This window comes from Taudactylus pleione, unplaced genomic scaffold, assembly GCF_031769625.1.
Source record: "Taudactylus pleione unplaced genomic scaffold, aTauple2 ptg000209l, whole genome shotgun sequence".
NCBI lineage: Eukaryota > Metazoa > Chordata > Amphibia > Anura > Myobatrachidae > Taudactylus > Taudactylus pleione.
In genome coordinates this window covers 1,017,684-1,040,479 of record NW_028284611.1, presented here as the reverse complement: position 1 = coordinate 1,040,479, position 22,796 = coordinate 1,017,684, and the positions used below count along the sequence as shown (strand labels likewise).

General features: G+C 42.6%; 1 protein-coding gene across 1 annotated transcript; it reads right to left on the bottom strand.

Moving 5' to 3' along the window:
* Positions 1-1,040: 1,040 nt before the first annotated feature.
* On the bottom strand, positions 1,041-12,275 carry LOC148517802 (serine protease 30-like). Its single transcript, XM_088478170.1, has 3 exons — positions 12,004-12,275; positions 5,621-5,787; positions 1,041-2,760 (listed from the first exon to the last, which is right to left on the bottom strand). Exons 1-3 carry the CDS (start codon positions 12,092-12,094, stop codon positions 2,518-2,520), a joined length of 501 nt encoding a protein of 166 aa, XP_088334296.1. The 5' UTR covers positions 12,095-12,275; the 3' UTR covers positions 1,041-2,517.
* Positions 12,276-22,796: the final 10,521 nt, after the last annotated feature.

The window sequence follows — 22,796 nt, the reverse complement described above, 5'->3', positions numbered from 1 at the left end:
GTCTGTCTGTTAAAGGGTGGTGTAACCCTCAAAGTGCGCTCCACAAACAAATAAAAATATTCTTCTTTTCTTTTCTGTCTTTGTGAAATGTGTGGGCTGTAGCCGCACCTGCATCCTTAAAGCAGCAGCGACAAGCGTGCGTCTGTCTGTTAAAGGATTACATCGGTGACAGCATCCAAGTAGGCATGTCAGACAGTCCGTACCTGCACTGGCAGGAAAAAGAAGCAATTTGGAGGTCCCTGTACAAACTGGCTCTATTTTACCTGAGTTGCCCCCCCTCCAGTGTGTACTCCGAAAGAGTGTTTAGTGCAGCCGGGAACCTTGTCAGCGAAAGGCGTAGGAGGTTGCTTCCACAAAATGTGGAGAAGATGATGTTCATAAAATGAATTATCAACTCTTCCAGGGAGACCAGCCTCCAGAACGTACAGAGGGACCTGTGGTTGTGGATTCCAGTGGGGACGAATTAATACTCTGTGAGGATGAGGATGTACACAACACTGAAGAGGGTGAGGAATCGGTGGATGAGGAGGATGAGGATGACATCTTGCCTCCGTAGAGTCAGTTTCTGCAGGGACAGATTAATTGCCAGCTTGTTTTGTGGGGGCCCAAACGAACCAATAATTTCAGCCACAGTCGTGTGGCAGACCCTGGCGCTGAAATGTTTGGTTTGTTATAGTGTGCATGTCCTGTTTATACAACATAACGGTGGGTGGAAGGGCCCAAGGACAATTCCATCTTGCACCTCTTTTTTTTCTTTGAATTATGTACTGTTTCGGGCCTAGTTTTTCAAACTGCCATCCTGTCTGCCACTGCAGTATCACTCCTAGATGGACCACGTGTTTGTGCCGCCCACTCGTATCTCTTAGCATAGTCATCCAGCTACCTCGGTGCAACCTTTTGGATATAAAAATACTATTGTGAGGTGTGAGGTGTTCAGAATAGACTGGAAATGAGTGGAAATTAAGGTTATTGAGGTTAATAATAGCATAGGAGCAGAAAAACACACAAATTCTGTGATTTTAGCTGTTTTTATGCTTTTTTTAAAAAAAATACAGATCCAAAACACAAAACCCAGAACCCAAAACACGGAAGGGTGGTTTTGGCAAAACCAATCCAGATCCAAAACACGAAGAAAGATCCAGATCCAAAACCAAAACACGAAAAGTGGCCGGTGCACACCCCTAGTATTTACAAAGTTACATGATACCATTTTGGATGTTATGTGCTTACAGTATGTTGATGCCACTATCCCAATATGCATTTAACTGCACGGCTCTGCAAATCAATGTGTTGGTGCCTACAGGAATTGCTTTGCGTGTCAGGCTGTTCTTTGCTTAATGCGAATCCATATGCAAAAGTCTATTTGTCATTTGTCAGATGAGATATACATATACATTTAATTCGGAGGAAATTATTTTTTTATTATTATCCTAAATTATTCCGAAATGTTAAAGTCTGTAAAGCATTACACGGGTCAATATGATTTTATTATTCACAAGAAAAGTGAATAGTGACTTTAGTGCAGTTTTACATTCTGAATATTAAATATGTGATTAGAATGTTCCCATCAGGCATAGTGTGTGTGACAGTTACTTTTCTTTAGTCATATTTTAGTGTTCTTCATGGCCTATCATACACACAGACAGACGGGGACATCCAAGCAATATGTCCCCCTGTAGTTACTCCCCACTCTCACCTTTATGTGGAGCCTCCAGCACCTTCCTCATCCTCCTCTTCCTCCTCCATGCAGCCTGAACTGCCGGTGTAGCCCACACCCCCTGTTCAGGTCAGAGGAGCATGTGTGCTGGGCTCCTCCAATCAGGGCTCAGCACATTCTCCTGTGGCCCCTGGGGGCCTCTCACCATAGAGGAGCCTGTTAGCACAAGTATTTGTTGTATTAGTTGCTAGAATATTTTCAGTAATGCCAAGAAAGTGTTTGAATCATCCAGACAATTTTTGTTACGTGTTTGGTGAAGTCACCTTCAAATCTCAGAGGCAAACTCTCGCGACAATCGTAACAAAGTGTTATGAACTTTACTTTGGGTGTAAAGTTGGTGATCTGGCTAAGGACTAAACCCCTCGGCTTGGAGCTGTCAGTGATGAGCATACGAGCGTTTCCATAAGCAGATTTCTACGATGGCAAAGAGGTACCAATGCAAATGGAGTCCAGTATGCTGACTGACTATTGATGGACCATGAAGAGGGACATCCCAAAGGCAAATTATGCCCAAAAATCATAATCTACAACTTTTTAGGTCAGCCAGAATAAGGTGTATATTTATCATTTATACTTACACAATTACTAATTTCATAAAATTATAAACGCACAGTGTGTCACAAAACAACCCTGCCTGATGGAAATAATCTGAATGCAATTTTGAATTCAGCACAAAAATACATTTAGATTAAGTTTAATTAGTTCTAATGAAAGAAAAATATATATTTTTGTAGACCAGTGTAATTAATATATAATATTAGTACAGCAATTATAATGATCATGCATCAGCTGTGCAGTAATTAGCAGGTCATTAGAAGCAGCAATGAAGCGATTAAAACATGAAATGAGGACATGATGCTCCTGGATGCTTCATCCACTGGCAAACTGGATTCTTCAATGGCATTGATCCAAAAATTGTGATCAGGAACATAGGTGTAAACTCCAGGCCGGTTAGCCAAGGCACATCCCTCTCCCCAGCTTACAATTCCAACTTGATACCAGACTCCCTGGATGTCACAGACCAGGGGTCCTCCAGAGTCTCCCTGCAAGATAAAGGCTAATTGTCAGCTACTGAAATGTTTTTGGGAAAACACAAAATAATCTCACAATTGTAAAACATTTTACTTTCAAATCAAATTTTACAGCAATGACCTGATATCTGCATGCATGACAGACATTGCAGTGACTTGCAGCATAGATAAATCATCACACAACAGCATCTGATTAATTCATCATTGTTTGAAACTGAGACAAAGGGCCTGATTCCAGTGACGTCACTCCCCGTGGTGTCGCCCAGAGCGGGGAGGGATGTGCCCCAAAGGGGTGTGGCCTCATGGTTTTGGGCATGGTAATGTGTGAAGGGGGCATGGCTTCCAGCTGAACCAGCATGGTTTCATGTTTATTATTGGGGATTGCCGGAAGTGCAGACTGCCCTGTGTGTATTGTTGACTCCCTCACAGTGTCAGGAGCCGAGTGCTGCACTTAATGCTACAGTGTGGCACCCGGCTCCTGTCACTGAGGGTCATTCCTCGGTGGGTGAGACTTGGTGACACTTGGTGTCATTCCTCGGTGGGTGACACCCGGGTGAGGTGCGCCCCTCCCTTCCGCTGTGTCAGGAGCCAAGTGCTGCACGTAATGCTACAGTGTAGCACCAGGCCCCTGTCACTGAGGAGGAGTCATCACTTTGATGTCACCCCTCGGTGGGTGATAACTGGGTGCGGCCTGCACCCTCCTTAATACACCACTGATCTACAGTACAGGTCTGCGTTGGTGGATGTAGATTTCCTGGCCTCACATGCTGTCAATCTCAGATCACATATGCACAGTCATCTAGACATTCATTGATGAGCCAAATCCAAGGGCCACTTATCACTGCTCACCCTCCTGGACCTCTCTGCAGCCTTCAACACCATGGAGCATCCTCACCTTCTATGCACCATTAATACCTTTGACCTTTCTAATCACTGTCCATGCATGGTTAAACTCTTACCTCACCAACTGCTCCTTTTCTGTATCTGCCTCTGGCTCCACCTCCCCCCTTCCACCCTTCTCATTGGTGTCCCACAGGGTTCTGTTCTGGGCCCCCTGCTCTTCTCCCTGTACACCTCTACACTAGGAGAACTCATCAGTTCTTTTGTCCACTAATACCACCTCTCTGCCGATGATACGCAACTATACCTTTCCTCCTAATCTTTCCCATTGTGTCCTCTATCAGGTATCCAGCTGTCTGTCCACCATCTATTCCTGGATGTCCAAGCACTGTCAGAAGCTCAACATGGACAAAATCAAACTCATTATCTTCCCCCGTAACAGAGATGACACGCAACTATACCTCTTTGCTCCTGAACTCTCCCCTTCTGTCCTCTCTCAGGTATCCAGCTGCTTCTCCACCATCTCTTCCCGGATGTCCAAGTGCTCTCTGAAGCTCAACATGGACAACATCTCTTCATGGATGTTCAAGCGCTCTCTGAAGCTCAACATGGACAAAACCAAACTCATCATCTTTCCCCCTAACAGTTTCTCCATTCCAACCAATCTCACTATCACTGTTGACAACACCATCATCTCCCCTGTTCCCCAACTTTGCTACTTGGGTGTCACCCTTGACTCCACCCTTTCCTTCGCTGCCCACATTCAATCTATGGCTCAATCCTGTTGGTTCCAGCTACGCAACATTGCTTGCATTAGGCCTTTCCTCTCCCAGAATGCTTCCAAACTGATTATTCATTCACTAATAATTTCTCGGCTTGACTACTGTAACCTTCTCCTAACTGGCTTCCCATGTTGCCATCTTGCTCCCATCCAATCTGTTCTCAATGCTGCAGCTAGACTTATCTTCCTCTCCCGCCATTCCACTTCCACCACTCCCCTCTGCCAAAACCTGCACTGGCTCCCATTCCCCTACAGAGTCCTCTTCAAACTCCTCACCTTCACATACAAGGCCCTCTCTAACTCTACTGCTGCCTACATATCCAACCTCATCTCCTTACACCATCCTGTCCTTACTGGTCTCCCAATGACTGTTGCCTCTCCTCTGCCATGGTTACTTCATGTAAATGGTCATATCCAAGATTTTGCCTGTGAAGCCCCCCTTCACTGGAATAAGCTCCCTTGCTCAGTCAGGCTCTACCCAACCTTGCATAGCTTCAACTGTGTACTGAAACCCACCTGTTCATTAAAGCATACCCTTCCACCACATAACCCTGTCACCAGGTAACTCTCCTCACCCATGTCTACCTTGCCTACTTCCTACCCTCAGGTCCCCATCTACATACTCATGGCTCATGTCATCTGTCTGTCTCCCATCTCCCCTAGATTGTAAGCTTCTAGGAACAGGGTCCTCCCCCCTACTGTCTCACAGCCATCCCTTCTAGCACTTCAATGACAGCCTACACCTTCCCAGCTGTATTGTGCTTTGAGAATTGTGTTGCTAATTGTTACTTGTGATCTGTTTATGTTCTGGTTACTGCATTGTAATGTAATGTTCTGTGTACCCTGTACTGTCCTACTTTTAACGTATATGTATGGCTCTGTGGACCACATGTGGCGCCCTATAAATAAAATGTAATATTAATAAAGTATTGCTGCTACTTCTGTAGCACTTCGGTGTACCGAGAAGCTGTACCAACACCAGAGCAATAGTGAATTGCTTTGGTATATAAGTATCCCCCGCCACACCTCAGGGCAAGTTGAATACTTAATCAACTGATCCCTGATGATGTATAGGCCCCTTGGAGTGATATGGGAATTGGGCATTAATATGTACACAAGCAGTTGTTCTTTATCTGGAGGTTTATGTGAGAAGCATGGCCACATGGTACCCTGCTGCACAATACTCCTGTGATTATTGATCAAATTACCAGGGTTAGATAGATCTTATCTGGGTAGATATTAAAGACATACCTGGCAGGAGTCCTTCTGTCCTTCCTGGTACCCGGCACAGATCTGGTCGCTAGGGATTATCATGCTATAACCAAAGGTGGAGTTGATTTGGTACATCTGCTCACATTCACTGATGCTGATTAGTGGCACCATCACTTCCTGCAGAATCCACGGGTATGGCAGGCTCACTGCAGAAAGACAGTCATATTTATTTATTTATATATTTATTTATACTACCAAAGCCATGCTAAGTGGGGGTCGCAACTCCGGCACCGGCATTATGAACTTACTCATTCACTCCTATAAGATAAATAGATTGAAAAATAGAGCCTGTGTACTAACATATGTGGGGATCTTCTAACTCCTGTCATACAATTGTATTGGACGGGAAATGAGAGTCCTCACAATTGACACAGGGTACAGTAGTTCAAGTGATGGCAGCTAATGAGAGAGCAGCTGAAATAAGAATATATTACCTGTAAAAGGAGATTTGCGGGTTCCCAGAGAACCAACAACTGAATTTAGTGGTTCCAAGTCCGAGTTCGGAATCTCTTTGCGGTTCCGAGTGAAATCAAGACCCAGTTTGGTTCTGCAGTCAGTTCGAAACTCGGATTTATAAACCGATGTCAAGTTTTGGATTGCATGTAAACAGGCCCAAATTACATGATTTTAGCTGTATTTTTTTATTTAAATACAGATCCAAAACCAAAACAGTTGAGGGTGGTTTTGCAAAACCAAACTACGTAGATGACTCCAGATCCAAAACCAAAACCAAGCAGAAGCAGCTCTGTACTTCTTTCTCTATGCCAAATGTGAGGACTCTCATTTCCCCTCCAATCCAATTGTATGACAGGAAATAGTAGAGCCTCACATATGTTAGCTCTTAATCTGTGTGAAACACACTGTTAATAATGCTGTTATTATCAATAATATCTCTCCTACCTACTGTATATCACTCACAATTTAATGAAGGGTTTATGCGTTCATTCACTCCCAAAACAATTATTTTCCACGTACATTTTTTTATCCATTTCTTACCTTACTGTGAGTGTGAGGTGCACCTAACTGGACAATTTAGATTATTTAAGCCACATGTGATTTGAAAAACATTACTCTCATTGTTGGATACTTATTCCTTTATTTTGCTCTGTTGTGTTCTTTGCCTCCACATAAGTGATATCTGTGGTTTATATTGATTTTAACTATAACCAATAAAATGTTTATTTCATATTGTTTGGAAGTGTGCCCACCATAGAGTACTGTTCTGTCCCCCCTTTTATTTTTCAATATACTCAAATATACTCCAGGAAGAACATTCCATTTTTCTTGCTTTGTTTCAGAGCAAATTCTAAAAGATGTATTTTGGTGTATATGTTATTTTATTTCTCACCTGTGAATTTAGCCATTTCCTATTCCCAATCCCCATTGCTCTATTAGATCAGACTTCATAAATTGTCTGCACATGGAGTAGGAATGGGTATAATCTGAGATGCTAGAGTGTCCTTGGCTAGCTTGGCAGGACAAGATGAAAACTCAGGCCTGGACTCTGCACCAGGATATAGAACTATATTCCCATACATGAGGGCATGCTGAGCAGAACTCTAGTGAGGTTGGCTGATGTACCAATGCTTGTGGAGACTGAGCACAGGAGAGGTTGGCTGATGTATCAATGCTTGTGGAGACTGAGCACAGGAGAGGTTGGCTGATGTATCAATGCTTGTGGAGACTGAGCACAGGAGAGGTTGGCTGATGTACCAATGCTTGTGGAGACTGAGCACAGGAGAGGTTGGCTGATGTATCAATGCTTGTGGAGACTGAGCACAGGAGAGGTTGGCTGATGTATCAATGCTTGTGGAGACTGAGCACAGGAGAGGTTGGCTGATGTATCAATGCTTGTGGAGACTGAGCACAGGAGAGGTTGGCTGATGTACCAATGCTTGTGGAGACTGAGCACAGGAGAGGTTGGCTGATGTATCAATGCTTGTGGAGACTGAGCACAGGTGAGGTTGGCTGATGTACCAATGCTTGTGGAGACTGAGCACAGGTGAGTTTGGCGGATGTACCAATGCTTGTGGAGACTGAGCACAGGTGAGGTTGGCTGATGTACCAATGCTTGTGGAGACTGAGCACAGGTGAGATTGGCTGATGTACCAATGCTTGTGGAGACTGAGCACAGGTGAGGTTGGCTGATGTACCAATGCTTGTGGAGACTGAGCACAGGTGAGGTTGGCTGATGTACCAATGCTTGTGAAGACTAAGCATAGGTGAGTTTGGCAGGTGTACTGATGTTTGCAGATACTGAGCACAGATAAGGCTGTTTGATGTATAAATACTTGTAGATGTAGAAGTCCAACACCGGAGTACAGCAAAAGGTAACAGGAAAAGCACATGAATGACTAAAGCCTGGGGACTAGGCACTATACCAGAAGGAAGACATTGCTCAGGCAATGTGCTGTATTCAGGAGCAAGTTTCAATAGGCCTCTGTGAAAGCCCATAGGCTGCAAGAATTATGTGTGCTTGAGTGCAGCAAAAAGATAGGACTAGGAAGTCATACAAGGAAAATCAAAATGGCTGTGCCTACGTAGCCCGCCAGTTTGTTTACATCCCATACTGTGCAGTGCGGGGATGTTTCAGAGGTACAGGGGAAATGTGGAATACTGCAATGTGGCAGCGCCAGATGCAGTAAGTATGGCTAGACCCTCATACGTTACACAATATTCCTTCCATTGGCTACTGCAAGCTCACAAACTCAGTGGTATAGCCAGGGGGAGAGAATGTCCCCCTAACACAGTGATTCCCAAACTGTCAGCTGTGGTGCTCTGGGCACTCTGTTAAGGGTGCCAAGGGTAATTCAGACATAAATTATTTGGGTCAACATCTTTAAAGAGTCAGACTTGCTGTCTGTAGCCTTAAGAGGTGCATGTATACCATTTATCACTAGGACCATCCCCAGGGCATCACATGAAAAGGGGAAAAAAGGTGATAGTGAAGTGTAAAGGATAGATGTGTAAGGATAAATCAATAAGTGTTAATGAAATGTGAAAGAATTAAAATGACATAAATAATATACAAACAATTAGAGAAGTGTGATGCCCTGGGGATTGTACTAAGCTGGAATTTTTTGTTGTACCTTGCTTCTCGGACGTGAACCCCTTAATGTTAGGGACGCTGGTATAGAGGAGCCTTGACGTTGGCCCAGCGCTTATTCGTATATTTGCAAATGTATGTTACTAATACCTCTGAATCTCTATTATCATGTAGGATTTAAGTATTTTTGATTCTACTACAGTGTGCTGGAGGGTAAATTCCCTTTTTTTCTGTGCTCAGTGTAAACCCTGCCCTTTACAAGCACCTGTGGTATATCATTAGGCTGATATGAGCAACTACCATATTTTTTGTTTGCAGTCATGGTTATCTGCAAGGAAACATGTGCAGTCATCATTGCTTTGCACAAAAAGAGCTTCACAGGCAAGGATATTGCTGCTAATAAGATTGCACATAAATCAACCATTTATCGAACCATCAAGAACTTCAAGGGGAGAGGTTCAATAGTTGTGAAGAAGGATTCACGGTGCCCAAGAACATCCAGCAAGTGCCAGGACTGTCTCCTAAAGTTGATTCAGCTGCAGAATTGGGGCACCACCAGTGCATAGCTTGAAAATAAATGGCAGCAGGCAGGTGTGAGTACATATGCATGCACAGTGAGGTGAAGACTTTTGGAGGATGGCCTGGTGTCAAGAAGGGCAGCAAAGAAGCCTCTTCCCTCCAGGAAAAACATCAGGGACAGACTGATATTCCACAAAAGTTACAGGGTTTGGAATGATGAGGACTGAGGTAAAGTTATTTTCACTGATGAATCCCCTTTCAGATTGTTTGGGGCATCTGGAAAAACACTTGTCCAGAGAAGGAAAGGTGAGTGCTGCCAGCAGTCCTGTGTCATGCCAACAGTAAAGCATCCTGAAACCATTTATGTGTGGGGTTGCTTCTCAGCCAAGGGAGTGGGCTCACTCACAATTTTGCCTAAGAACACAGCCATGAATAAAGAATGGCACCAAAACATCCTCCAAGAGCAACTTCTCACAACCATCCAAGAACAGTTTGGTGGTGAACATTGCATTTTACAGCATGATGGAGCACCTTGCCATAATGCAAAAGTGATAACTAAGTGGGTTGGGGAACAAAACATCGACATTTTGGGTCCATGGTCAGGAAACTCCCCAGACCTAACTCCCATTGAGAAATTATGTTCAATCATCAAGAGGCGAGTGGACAAAAAAAACTCCACAAATTCTGACAAACTCTGAGCACTAATGATGCAAGAATGGGACGCCATCAGTCAGTATGTGGCCCAGAAGTTGATTGACAGCATGCCAGAGCGAATTGCAGAGGTCTTGAAAAAGAAGGGTCATCACTGCAAATATTGACTCTTTGGATAAACTTAATGAAATTGTCAATCAAAGCCTTTGACACTTATGAAATGCTTGTAATTTTACTTCAGTATACCATAGTAACATCTGACAAAAAGGTCTAAAAACACTGAAGCAGCAAACTATGTGAAAACCAATACTTGTGTCATAAGTGAATGTAGTGCACGATAAGTGAATGTAGTGATGATATTTATATAGTTGTGTGACTATTTGCTATGATGTAGGCTCAAAATATTCTTAGGTATTGGTTACCCTGAGTGTATGCACAAATGCTCTGCAGCGTAAGGGAATGCAGGTATCTGAGATGGTGAGGGAAAACCATGGGTGATTACAGGGAGGAGGCCTGTTTTGTGGTGGTCCTGCCAATGAAAGCTGCTGCATTCTCAGGCACATAGACACACCCACAGGCACAGCGGCGATTGTGTACACCTCTGAATCGAGCTCTGAGTGAATAGGGATGTGATGTAAAGAGTGTTATCCTCTGCCTCACTGGATGACACCAATGCTATCATCAGATGCCTCATCCATGCTATAGGTGATTCCGTGGAGGTAGGTTTTGCCTACCTTTGACAAAAGACCAGGAATGATGATGTTCGTCCATGTAAGATGACGTTTTGCCTCGTTCTGAGTTCCGTTTTTTTGGAGGGAAAAATCCGAACTCCACGTGCAAACTCGAACCTATCCGAGCCTGCACATCCCTAATATATATATATATATATAAATATTAGAGAATAGAGGGGGCAATTACACACATTGTCAGACTCTATTTAAATGCCTGGGGGAAAACTACAGACCAAAAAAAGGTTTCACTTTCAAACATGTAGCTAAAATGCTGCACTTATACTGATGACCCTACTCAGCAGACACAATGGAGAGAGGATGTAAGCCTTGAAAACTGGGACTGACAACGTTGGGGGCAGTCAAGCCTAGAAACCCTACTGTGCATGACACAGAAAGGATGCAATCACATATAGGAGTAGAGGGGAGCCACAGCACATCGCAGCCATGTGTGTGACTACAGTGGAGGGTAGCAGAAGACAGTCTTAGTTCATACCAGTGATGTAGAATCCAGTGATTTACTATACCATGATGTTAAAAAAAGCAAAAATATTGCAAAGCCAATGCTATAATTAGTACATCCTGCCCTTAGAGTAATATTGTAAATGAAACGCGTCACTGCAAATACGAGTGTTGTTATATTCACCTGATTAGCTAGATAAATATTTTCATTGTTATGATTAGGTAGTTATCATACTCCAACATGTTTTATTACATAGCCATGATAACAGAGAAAGCTAGCATTATTCATTGAAAAGCAATTTCTAAGACACTGGGGCTCTTCCCTCCGTTTGTGTGTCTAAATTTAGTTTTAACACAGATATTCATACCTATTTGTATGCATTCAATATTATGTAGAACTAATTCCCAGCTCGGATCACTTTTGGAGTTACGAGTAGAACTGAATCCTGGGTTGAGTCAGCTGTAAATTCTAAACTCGGATTTAAAAACCAAAGCTCTGTTTTGGATTACATGTAAACAGGTTTACATTTCATGATTGTAAATAAATCCAAAACCTAAACAGAAAAGTGCCAAAAATCCAAAACCAAAACACGGGGATATCTCTTATATATATATATATATATATATATATATATATGTGTTTTTTTTCTTACGTGACAGGTGTCCCATTATGGACTCACCATGATATCAATGACTTAAACTAGGAGCACATATCATTTTCAGTACCTTACTTTAAGCTAATTGTCAACTTGCATGTTAATTGTGTAATACTTACCAGCTCAATGGCAGCTTCAAACTGGTTGGAGCCAATGGTCAATTGTTATTTTGGGTGGATACGCAGTTACACAACATGCATCCAAAGGGAAACTCTTAGTTTACATGATATAAGCAAACACGCTTCATCCTGTTAGTGAGATTATTTTCAAACTCTTATGTACAGTATATAAATTACTTACCAGACACCAGTAGGAAGCTCATGATATAACAGATGTCCCTCATTATAGTACGGCTGGTCTCCAAACACGTTACTGTCACTAGTGTGTCCATGTAAGGAATATTCCCTCTGACCGGTAGCCCTGAGTTCTCTCAGTAACGTGATGTATGATCTTTCTCACACAGACCAGTGGCTCTGAGGTCTCCAGCACATGTGATGTATGAACTCTCTCACACACTGACCGGTGGCTCTGAGGTCTCTAGCACATGTGATGTATGATCTCTCTCACGTATTGTCGCATTGCAATGTGAAAGTCACCATTCTACAATCTGTAAATGTGGACAAACCAGTTATGCAGCCAGGATGGTACTCTTATGCTGAATATGTACATGGAATCACTACAGACAGTCACATGTTCTCATACAGGTTTCAATGTATGAGACAAATAGACATATAAAAATAGATAAAGAAAAATATATTTGCTGTATATCTAATTGTCTTATCCATACAGGGGACAATCAGCAGGGATCATATTTGCAGCTCATTATTGAAATGACACCTGGTGACTATGATCTGTAATGCTGAGATAGTGTGTGCCCCAATCACCAATGTATCATTATTTCTTTCAGAGACACAATGGGGTATATTTACTAATGTTCGATTTTGATTCAAGTGCATTTTGACCAGGGTTTAAGTGGGCCGAAATGGGGAAGAACTGCGTTCCATCAGTTCTATTAGGAGAAAGAGCCCTTTTTTTAAAAACAATTTTTTTTTTTTTGGGGAGGTCGTTTTTGCCTTGTGGGCCAGGATTAACTCTAAACCATTTATAAAATAATGTCAGAATACAATGTAGAACATTTTTAAAAAATTTATTTGAAAATAAAAACATTTTCCGGCCCATTTTTGGCCAAAACTTTTTGGCCAGTGTTATTCACAAAAAAATTATAATTGGGACAAACATAAAAGGTATGGAAACTTAAACCAAAAAAATAAAAACAATTCACAAGAAAGGAGAGGGAAGTTTTGGCCAGAAAGCACAGAAGGAGTGTTGGAAATGTAGCCAGTGCTGTCAACGTTTTTTCCCCCGTTTGGCTGGGAAAGGGTGGGCTCCAGACTGGGTCTGGGATGTCATCGGGCTGGCCTGTCCAGAGGCAGATGTTGTGGCCTCTGGACTAGGCACAGGGCTAGGCACAGTTGGAGGAGTGGCTGATGTTGTGCCAGAGGTGGAGGATCCTGATGTTCCGGCAGGAAGGGTGGTCGGCTCCACCATGTGCTGGCGAACGAGCTGCTCCAGGGCATTGGCGATGCGGATGTTGGCCCTGGTATTTTCTGCCAGGGCCTGATCAATGGTCACATTGGCCGCAGCATTTTGCTCCAGGGCCTCAGCCACCCGTAGCAGACTGGCATCCATCCTCTGCAGAATCTCCGTATGGAAATCCAATTTAAAATTGAGTTCTTTGAGGAGTGCAACTGCCTGCGAGGGGGATTGCCCTGGACTGGCTTCTGCAGGGTCCTCAGCCGGATGTACTGGTTCCTCCCCTGCAGAGCCAGCAGAAATTCTGTGGCCAAGGCTCCCCTCTGGAGCAGACTCATCCGCCTGTGACTCTGTGAGAAAAATGAGAAAAGAGTCACATTAGAATCTACATATTGGCACAATAACATTTCAGAGTTGGTTACTTCACAATATTTACCTGGGACAACATGAGGAGCCGCAAAGTCTGGCATGTCCGTATCCATTTTGGACACGCCAAACACCTCCAAAGCCTGCACACACCCCTGTGCCAGCTCTTCCAAATCATTCAACTCCAATGACACAGGGGTGGGACCCCCACCTGTCCCCCTTGCATGCCTAGCCCTGTCCGCCATTTTTTGTTTCAGGCGATATTTGAAGTCTTGCCATCTGTGGGTGAAAAAGTAACCATTATTCCTGCATTATTTTTTGGGGGGGTTTTAGGGGGGTCAAGTGTTTACTTACCACCGTTTGACATCCCGGCTAGACGGACATAACCACCCACCCTATTGACAGCACTGGCTATCTCCTCCCACATTCTCCACTTCTGGCTTGCACCCATATTCCTGTCTGCCTGTGGCAGGATGTCCACACACTTCTAAACCAAAACCTCCATCTCCTTTCTTGTGAATTGTGGCTGCCTTTTCTTTTTCCCTGCTTTGCCCGGAATACTGGGCCCAGCAGCCTCTTCCATGTCATCCTCCTCACCTATTTGTTTAAACGTTGAGAAATTTAAGCTTGCAAACTTTCACTATATTATGTTTCAAAATAATCCTTGTTTGGAAATGCCTGAAAAACTTAACAGCCGACTCTTGGCCATTGTTTCCCTGGTCTGTAGCCATTTCTTACATCCAAACAAGAAATACACCAGAACGTTTTTTTGGGTTCGTGACGTATTTATACATGCATACTTATTTTTCGTCCGCATCATTGATTGTGCGTTCCTATGATCCCTCCTTAATTTGCGCTGGAAAATAAACACTATTTATGGCTTTGGGCGTCTCGAGTCGAGGTGGCGGGTGTTGGTTGTTGGAGGTTACGTTGGTCGGAATGGATTGTTGGCGGGAATTGTATTTGGCGGTGTTTGGCGTTTTTTTCTATGTGTATTTTTGGATTTTTTCTTTCCGTTCGCTTTTTTTGGTGTGGTTGTTTTATTTGTCGTGTCATTTTTTGGTAAGTTTTTGGCCGTCTTCCTTTTGTTCACTTTGTGTATCCTTCTTTTTGATAAATTTTGTTCGATAATTTTTTTACAATTCTCCTTTGGTAGGTTTCTTTTGGCTCTGCCCCAACGACCTTTTTATCTGGTGACTTATATATCCTCTATTGGTAAGTTTGTTTTTTCACTTGTTTATTAAATGTTCATGTTTTGTTTAACGCAACTTTGTTTCACCTTACAGTTTTAACCTTTGGTTTTGTGATTCCTAAATGTATGAACTAATTAGCGCATTTTTATCTAGTTATTTTCGGTATTGTAATTGCGAACTAATTAGCGCATTTTTGGCTGGTTCATTTCGGTATTGTAATTGCGAACTAATTAGCGCATTTTTGGCTGGTTATTTTCGGTATTGTAATTGCGAACTAATTAGCGCATTTTTCGCTGGTTATTTTCTGTAGTTAAATTGGTTGTGATTTAATTTTTTTAGAATTTGGGGCCCAAATTGTGGTAGTCTGCGCACTGTCGTTTTGCTCTTTGCCGAAATGTGTGTTTATCCCCTTTTATGTTTTGTATTGTACCCAATTTAGAATCCTAAATGGCCACCCTAAATTTTTGCATTGTTTGTTTGTTTTTAATTTTAGGCTTGGTAAATCATGACAATACCCCAGCATGTAAGCATCATTGGATTGTATCATAAAGATAAGTTATTTTTCAATTTTTGGGGGGCAAAAAAACCTTACATTCAATTCTTGCCATTTCAGGTTGATCTTGGTCGGATTGTTGTGGCCATGCTCCCGGAAGCCGACCAACCTCAATCTCATCCCAGGCGTAGGCATCGTAGGCATGCAAGGCCCCATATATATCGAACACGTGTCACCCTTTTTGGAATGCCCAATGATGAGGTGTTAAGACGCTACCGTCTTCCGCCCCAAATCATCATAGACACTATCTCATTAATAGAGAGTGATCTTGAGTGGCAAATTGACAGTCCTACAGCAATACCACCACTTACGCAATTTATGGCGGTGTTACATTTCTGTGCCTCAGGATCGTTTCAAACCACGGAGGGAATAGTTGCGGGAATCTCCCAATCCTCCTTTTCCAGGATCCTGAGGGCAGTGATGGAGGCCCTTTTCAAGCACCTCCATCATTTTATTCAAATGCCTTTGGATATGGGTGCCCCTAGTGTGGCCAAGGCCAATTTTTACCAAATAGCTGGCTTCCCACACATAGGGGTTGTGGATGGTACTCACGTACCACTTCAGCCTCCAGCATGGCTGGAGGCCATTTTTCGGAACCGCAAACATCTCACTCCCTGAATGTAATGGTGGTATGTGATGCCTCCCTCCAGATCCTGTCCCTGAATGCAAAATTACCCGGAAGTGCACATGACTCATTCGTCATCCGGCACTCAGGGATATGGCAAAAATTAAACAACCTACAAGCTGGTGATGCGTGGCTTCTGGGTAAGTGGAGACCTTTAGTACATAACAATGTTAAGCTTGATACACAGTGATCCTGATGTTGTCACTCCTTATTCACAGGAGACAGTTGCTACCCTTGCACGCCCTGGCTGCTCACTCCTTATTTGGCTCCCACACCAGGGCCACAAAGTGATTTTAATTCCGCATTTACAGCCACCAGGCAAGCGGTGGAGCACTGTATCGGCCATTTAAAAGGCAGATTCAGATGCCTCCACCGCTCTGGTGGTGAGCTCATGTATTTGCCGGCTATGGTTTCGAAAATTGTGATCCTGTGTGGGATATTTCACAACATCGCCATAAGGAGTGGTGTCCCAATGCAGCCAGAGTATGCCTTGCCTGAGGATGGCCCCCCCGAGGTTGGTCAGAGGTCAGTATGTGGGGGGGCCATACGCGATGATGTGGTGGCCAGATATTTTAGGTAATTATTGGCACAAAAGAAGTTCTTTCACACAATGTGGTAAAGATTTTGGGAGACCATCTAATTAATTTGTTTATTATTTCCCATCTTCTGTTTGATTTCATAATCTTTGGGACTGAAACGATGACTACTTCCTGCTACCCAAAACAAACCTTCATGGGGACACATTGGATATATATTCTGGACCCAGTATTGCAACGGAACATTTGTGGAATCATGTTAGCATGCTCATTCGTCAACCAGTTCTTGATTTGTCTTTACTTTTTTCATACGGTGTTTGATGGGTTGTACATTTTGTTATCACTGTGTGTTTTGTTTGTGAGCCAACACTTTGGTTTTTTAGTTATGTGTTGAATAAATTTTTTGAGAGTGTAATTTTGCTAATTTTCTTGAACATTGCAAGCAAGTGTAACCAGGTTTACCCATGTTAAAATTGCTTAAGGGTTAATCCTGTAATGTCGCAATTTGCTCAAAATTTAAATATGCTTTCTGGTTCAAAACCAACACCAAAAGGTATTATGTACAATCAGTATGCTTTGGAATCTCGGGCTAAGCAGGTTGCCCCCAAAATTGGAACATGTAAAATGTACTAATTGAAAAAATGTAAAACAAAAAAAATCCCCAAGCCGATTGTTACTGTTAGCTGTTTCATGTGCCTGTTTTCTAAACAACTACAGCACACAATCTTAGTGACATTAGTTGCAAATACTTGCTGCAAGAGTAAACTTATGTAAGTGTAAACAATCTAAGATTTGGAGACAAGGAATGAGACTGAACTCGAACTTTAACTTTTTTATTAGGAAAAATAATTTGGGAATAAAATAAAAAATTATGGACGCGGGATCCCAACCATATGGTCAAGGACCACCAGCAGGCCGATCACGTGGCCCCGCATCACTTGGACGCACCCGGCTAGGTCCGCCAAACGCCTCTGGTCCTCTGTGGGTTAGAAAAGTGTGGGGCTTAATACATAATTTAAGAAACACCCAGAAAAGACAAGCAAAATAGAGCTATCCAAAAATGACAATAGTGTGACCAAAAGCACATTTAACCAAAAAAACCAAAGGACACAAAAATGGACACCCAAAAAAAAACAACTGTTTTTCCATGTGGGATATGTGTATGGGGAAATCAGCAGTAAAAGGTAAACACAAACAGAGATATACCCAAACTTTTGACAAACCAAAAAAAGGAAAAGACACAGACACAGGATTAGATCAAAACATTTTAAACCACAAAAAAGGATAAAAGGGAAACATACCATTCAGAATGACGGCTGGCCCAGAACCAACTCCCTCGTCCTCCTCGGAGGTGGCCACATTCCCCAACGAGGTGGGAGGGGTGATGACGGATGCTGGCGAGGGGGTATTCACGAGAGGGGTGGTTGGAGGGGAGGGGGAATTGGGATGGAGGGGAAGTAGCACAGAGGGATGTGCGACAGGGTCTGGGCAGGCTGGGGAGGAGGGGGAATTTAGGGTATTTTGGGGACAGGATGTTTGGCTGGGGGTTGGGGAGAGGGTCCGAGAGCGCCGTCTTTGACGGCGATGACGCCGTAGTCTTCGCTCTGCCCCTAAATGATGGAAAACAAATTGAGGTTAGTTTAGAACATCACCTTGTTAAACGCTAATTGTTGAACGCCAAAAAATTAAAACATGCACATGCAGATATGACTACAAATAATAAATAGGCCATACATGAAAACATGCACATGCAGATATGAGTACAAATAATAAATAGGCCATACATGAAAACATGCACATGCAGATATGAGTCCAAATAATAAATAGGCCATACATGAAAACATGCACATGCAGATATGAGTCCAAATAATAATGTATTTTTTTGCGTTGATGTTCTCTAGGGACAAATGAGCTGGAATATTAAAAAAGGTATGTTTCCATAGATCTTTCTATAGTTAGATTTACAGAATTACAAAACCTCCTGATATATATTATAAAATATTATTGTCAAGTTCTCTCAGCTGTAACAAATATGTGTACCATATACTGTACATGGTCTAATGCAGTTATCATAATTTGCTGGAAGTAGGATGATTCTCATATTGATCTAATTTTTATTGTTTTCTTACTATTCCTTAGTATACAGATTCTTACTTCTGAATATCACATCTACCAGATATTATAGGATGCCCCAGATACTATAGTGTGCCCCAGATACTATAGTATGCCCCATATACTATAGTGTGCCCCAGATTCTTCAGTGTGCCCCAGATACTATAGTGTGCCACAGATACTATAGTGTGCCACAGATACTATAATGTGTCCCAGTTACTATAGTGTGCCCCAGATACTATAGTATGCCCCAGATACTATAGTATGCCCCAGATACTATAATCTGCCTCAGATACTATAGTGTGCCCCAGATATTATAGTGTGCCCCAGATTCTTCAGCCCTAGATACTATAGTGTGCCACAGATACTATAGTGTGCCCCAGATACTATAATGTGTCCCAGATACTATAGTGTGCCCCAGATACTATAGTGTACCACAGATACTATAGTGTGCCCCAGATAATATAATGTGTCCCAGATACTATAGTGTGATCCAGATACTATACTGTGTCCCAGATACTATAATGTGTCCCAGATACTATACTGTGCCCCAGATACTATAATGTGTCCCAGATACTATAGTGTGCCCCAGATACTATAATGTGCCCCAGATACTATAGTATACTCCAGATACTATAGTGTGCCCCAGATACTATAGTATGCTCCAGATACTACAGTGTGCCCCAGATACTAAAGTGGGCCCCAGATACTTTAGTGTGCCACAGATACTATAGTGTGCCCCAGATACTATAGTGTTCCCCAGATACTTTAGTGTACCCCAGATACTATAGTACTATATACCCCAGATACTATATACAGGCCCAATCAAATAATATAATACAGATAGAAGATGCAGAACATAAACTCCTGTTAGAAGTAGCTGTCCAGAACAAGATGTAGCTGCTGCAGTGACCTCAAGAAGAGAGTTGAGAAGCTGGAGCTGATACTTCAATATCTACTGAAGGAGGGAAAGCTGAAATGAGCAACTCATATGATCTGTACTTGTCATAGTCCATTAGGGGTAATTTAGAGTCTTAAACAAGAGAGTCTCCACCTATAAGTATTTCCCGCCTACTGTCACCATCGCTTTTCAATATCATTGTACATTATCATTAAAGTAATCTTCCACAATTCAATTGATGCTTTCTATAGCAGAATGAGTTATGGTGGAGGTGTCAATATATATTGGCAATTCTTTTAAGTCTGACCAGCTGTCATTATGTTTCATGATGGTGCACTGAGTTGACTCATCCTCATCACCAGTGAGTCTCTTGGGAAAGGTCAGGTCTTTCCTTGCATTAGCATTTACAGGAGAAAGTGAAGTAGGAGATGTTGTGGTATGAGCCACTTGAGCTCACAACTTGTTTGCAAGGAGCTCTCTTAAGATCTGTGTCAGTTGGAAAGAAAGATATTACATGTGACTTAAACTTGAGATCAATCATGGTTGCCAAAATGTAGTGATCCTGGTAAAGTGAATAAAAATATATATATCTACAAGTCCAACATAGTTACATACTTAGTGGAATAGCTTCATTTAATCTAATTCTTCATCTTCTTGAGATGATTTTCCAGTAGTTTCATTAAGAGTATGACCTCACCCAGGCTGGCAGTGTGTGGAGTCCCTTTTTTGGTTACAATTTTACATGGTTTCAGTAGCTTGCATAAACTGAGAGTATTTTCCTGTGTGCTGCAGTAAGATAACATGATCCCCTTCTCCCTACATTATGAAATGGCTTGATGTGTACATTTGGATGGCTCTTTGGTGTTCCCTCAGTCGCTGAAGCATATAAAAGTGGATGTTGAAAAAGTACTATGACTGCCAACACTAGTACTGAGTTGTTCCTGTTTTTCTATTGACTGATCTATTATCGATTTTTACACCAGAACTCGAGTAAAGCTACTGTAGTTGAACATAACTGAGCTTGGGAAAAGAGAGACTGTTACCTTGTGTGTCTGGGCCGCTAGCCCTTTGAATATGTAATAATAGCGATGGTATAAGGATAGTTTATTGAGCAGTAGTATGTTTTGTACAGCCATACTCACAGTTACATACACTCAGTATCTGGATGATGGAGTGGAAATTAAATGGAAAATACAGGGCACCAGCCAGTGATGTATGAGGGTAGCAGTGCATATTTAAGCAGTAGCAGTATGTTGCAGTAATAGGTACTGTATTTGGGGATATCATAGGGTATTTGGAAGCTAAGTGGAACACGTGTCCCACTGTCTCATAGTGAGAAGATGGCACCATGCATGTGAAGGAGACCAAATGGTGCCATCTTGGTTATGTATTGGTGCCTCTATAAAGGAGCATCATGGAGACTGCACAGTAGCAAACTCTGGGATGTAATTTATAGGCCAGTGGATGGGATTCTGTCAGTTGAAATACTGATGTCCGAATAAATGCCAACAACAATATCCCAAGGGGATCAGGATACCGGCGTCAGCTTAGAGAATGCCAGAATTCTGAATGTATAATCTGGGTAAGTATCCATGCATTCGCTGGGGATGGGGGTAAGGTTTAGGTAACCCCAGGGGGAAATTAAGGTGAGGCACCCCCCGGGTGAGGGTTAGGCTGTGGAGAGGGGGTGTTAGGGTTAGCAACCACCAAGGGGAGGTTGGGTTAGGCCTCCTGGGAGAATTAGGACTCCACCAAGGGGAGGTTAGGGTTAGGCCTCCAGGGAGAATTAGGACTCCACCAGGGGGAGGCTAGGGTTAGGCACAGGGGAGGGCCAGTGTACTTACCAACTGGCATCAGGATTTTCATCTGTTGGGCTTCCAGGGTAGGGTTTGAACCAGCAGCAATTCAGCTGCCGGTATTTCATACATAACCCGCAAACTCCAAATCTAACATGAACATGGTAAAAAGTCTACATCCTGCTGATAGTAAAAATGTATTTTGACTGATTCAGAGTTAAAAGCAAAGCAAAATAAAACAAAGCAGTAACTTTGTACCTTGGTGAAACCATATAGGGGGAAGGGGGTAGATTGTAAATGTGCAGGGAGAATTAGATGTGGGAGGGACGTGTCCTAGCTCATATGTAAATTTCAGGGTAATAATACAGATGTCCAGCAAGTGTGGGCTGCATACAATAGCAGCCAGTATTTTCCCTGCATGCAAACATAATAAATGTATTTTCCCCCCTTACATTGCAACATGTTTATCCAGCTGCAAAATTACTGCATTTTTTTCTACATAACTCCAACTCTGAATCAGCCCTTTTACGGTAAGAGTTATTTATACTATTTAGCATTGACGAAATGCATTTTTTCTAGAAAGTTACCCGTGAGGTTATTTCCATGATGAATAAAACTAGTTTAAAACTCGTTCCCCATCTGTTTAATGCAGAAAGCAAACACTTTGTAGAATTTATAAATCACATGAGCTTGAATGTGACTGGTTATCTGTGATGTCGCAATATTCATTTTATATACAGTATAAAATCCAGTTTGGAGCAGCACCCTGGGCAGAGTTTCTGTATTGATCATCTGACGTACAGATTTTTTTTATTGCTGTTTTTTAATAATAACATTTTATTGTGAGCCTTATTTGACACTAAAGGCCGGATTCAGAATTGTATGCAGTACACACAGCCGTTGAGTCTTTGGATGCAGCTGCTGTGTGAATATGCTAATTCTGCGGGAGGTGTCCTGTGTATATAGACACCTCCTGTAATCTTCTGTAATCCCATGGTGCATCCAAGGATGCAGTTTTAGATCATTTGCAAAAACATTGGCCATCTGCGTAACTCTCAGCTTATGCAGGATGGTCCGGTGGTTTCACTCTGCCGAGTCCAGGAAATCTGTATTGGAAGACACACCGCGGCCACAACACACACTGAAAATGGGGCTAACAACACAAAACAGGTGCCGGATGTGACCGCAGTGAGCAGTGCTTGTTTGCTTACTTGGCCGTATCCCATGCAATCTGCCTCTGTCCCTTGGTTTTTAAAAAGTAAAAAGATGCACAGAACACACTTTCTCCAGCACCCCTGGCCCCCTAATACTGATGTTGTGATCTGTGACTGCCGACATAACTGCTGAATTAGCACCAGAGAATGCCATGTTACCGGCACTATGGACCATACTGTAAGTGCTGCTACTAAAATTACTTCAGTTCCCTCTGAGCACTGTGGGTGCAGAGATCAGCTGCTGATCCGTCCCCCTGACACACG

What these genes read in the sequence shown, in the direction of transcription:
- LOC148517802 (XM_088478170.1), bottom strand. Translation starts at nt 12,094, where the DNA reads ATGGACACACTAGTGACAGTAACGTGTTTGGAGACCAGCCGTACTATA. An exon ending in GAGCTTCCTACTGGTGTCTG is followed by an intron (nt 5,788 to 12,003) that starts GTAAGTAATTTA and finishes GTCTTTCTGCAG; the next exon opens with TGAGCCTGCCATACCCGTGG. An exon ending in GACAGAAGGACTCCTGCCAG is followed by an intron (nt 2,761 to 5,620) that starts GTATGTCTTTAA and finishes TTTATCTTGCAG; the next exon opens with GGAGACTCTGGAGGACCCCT.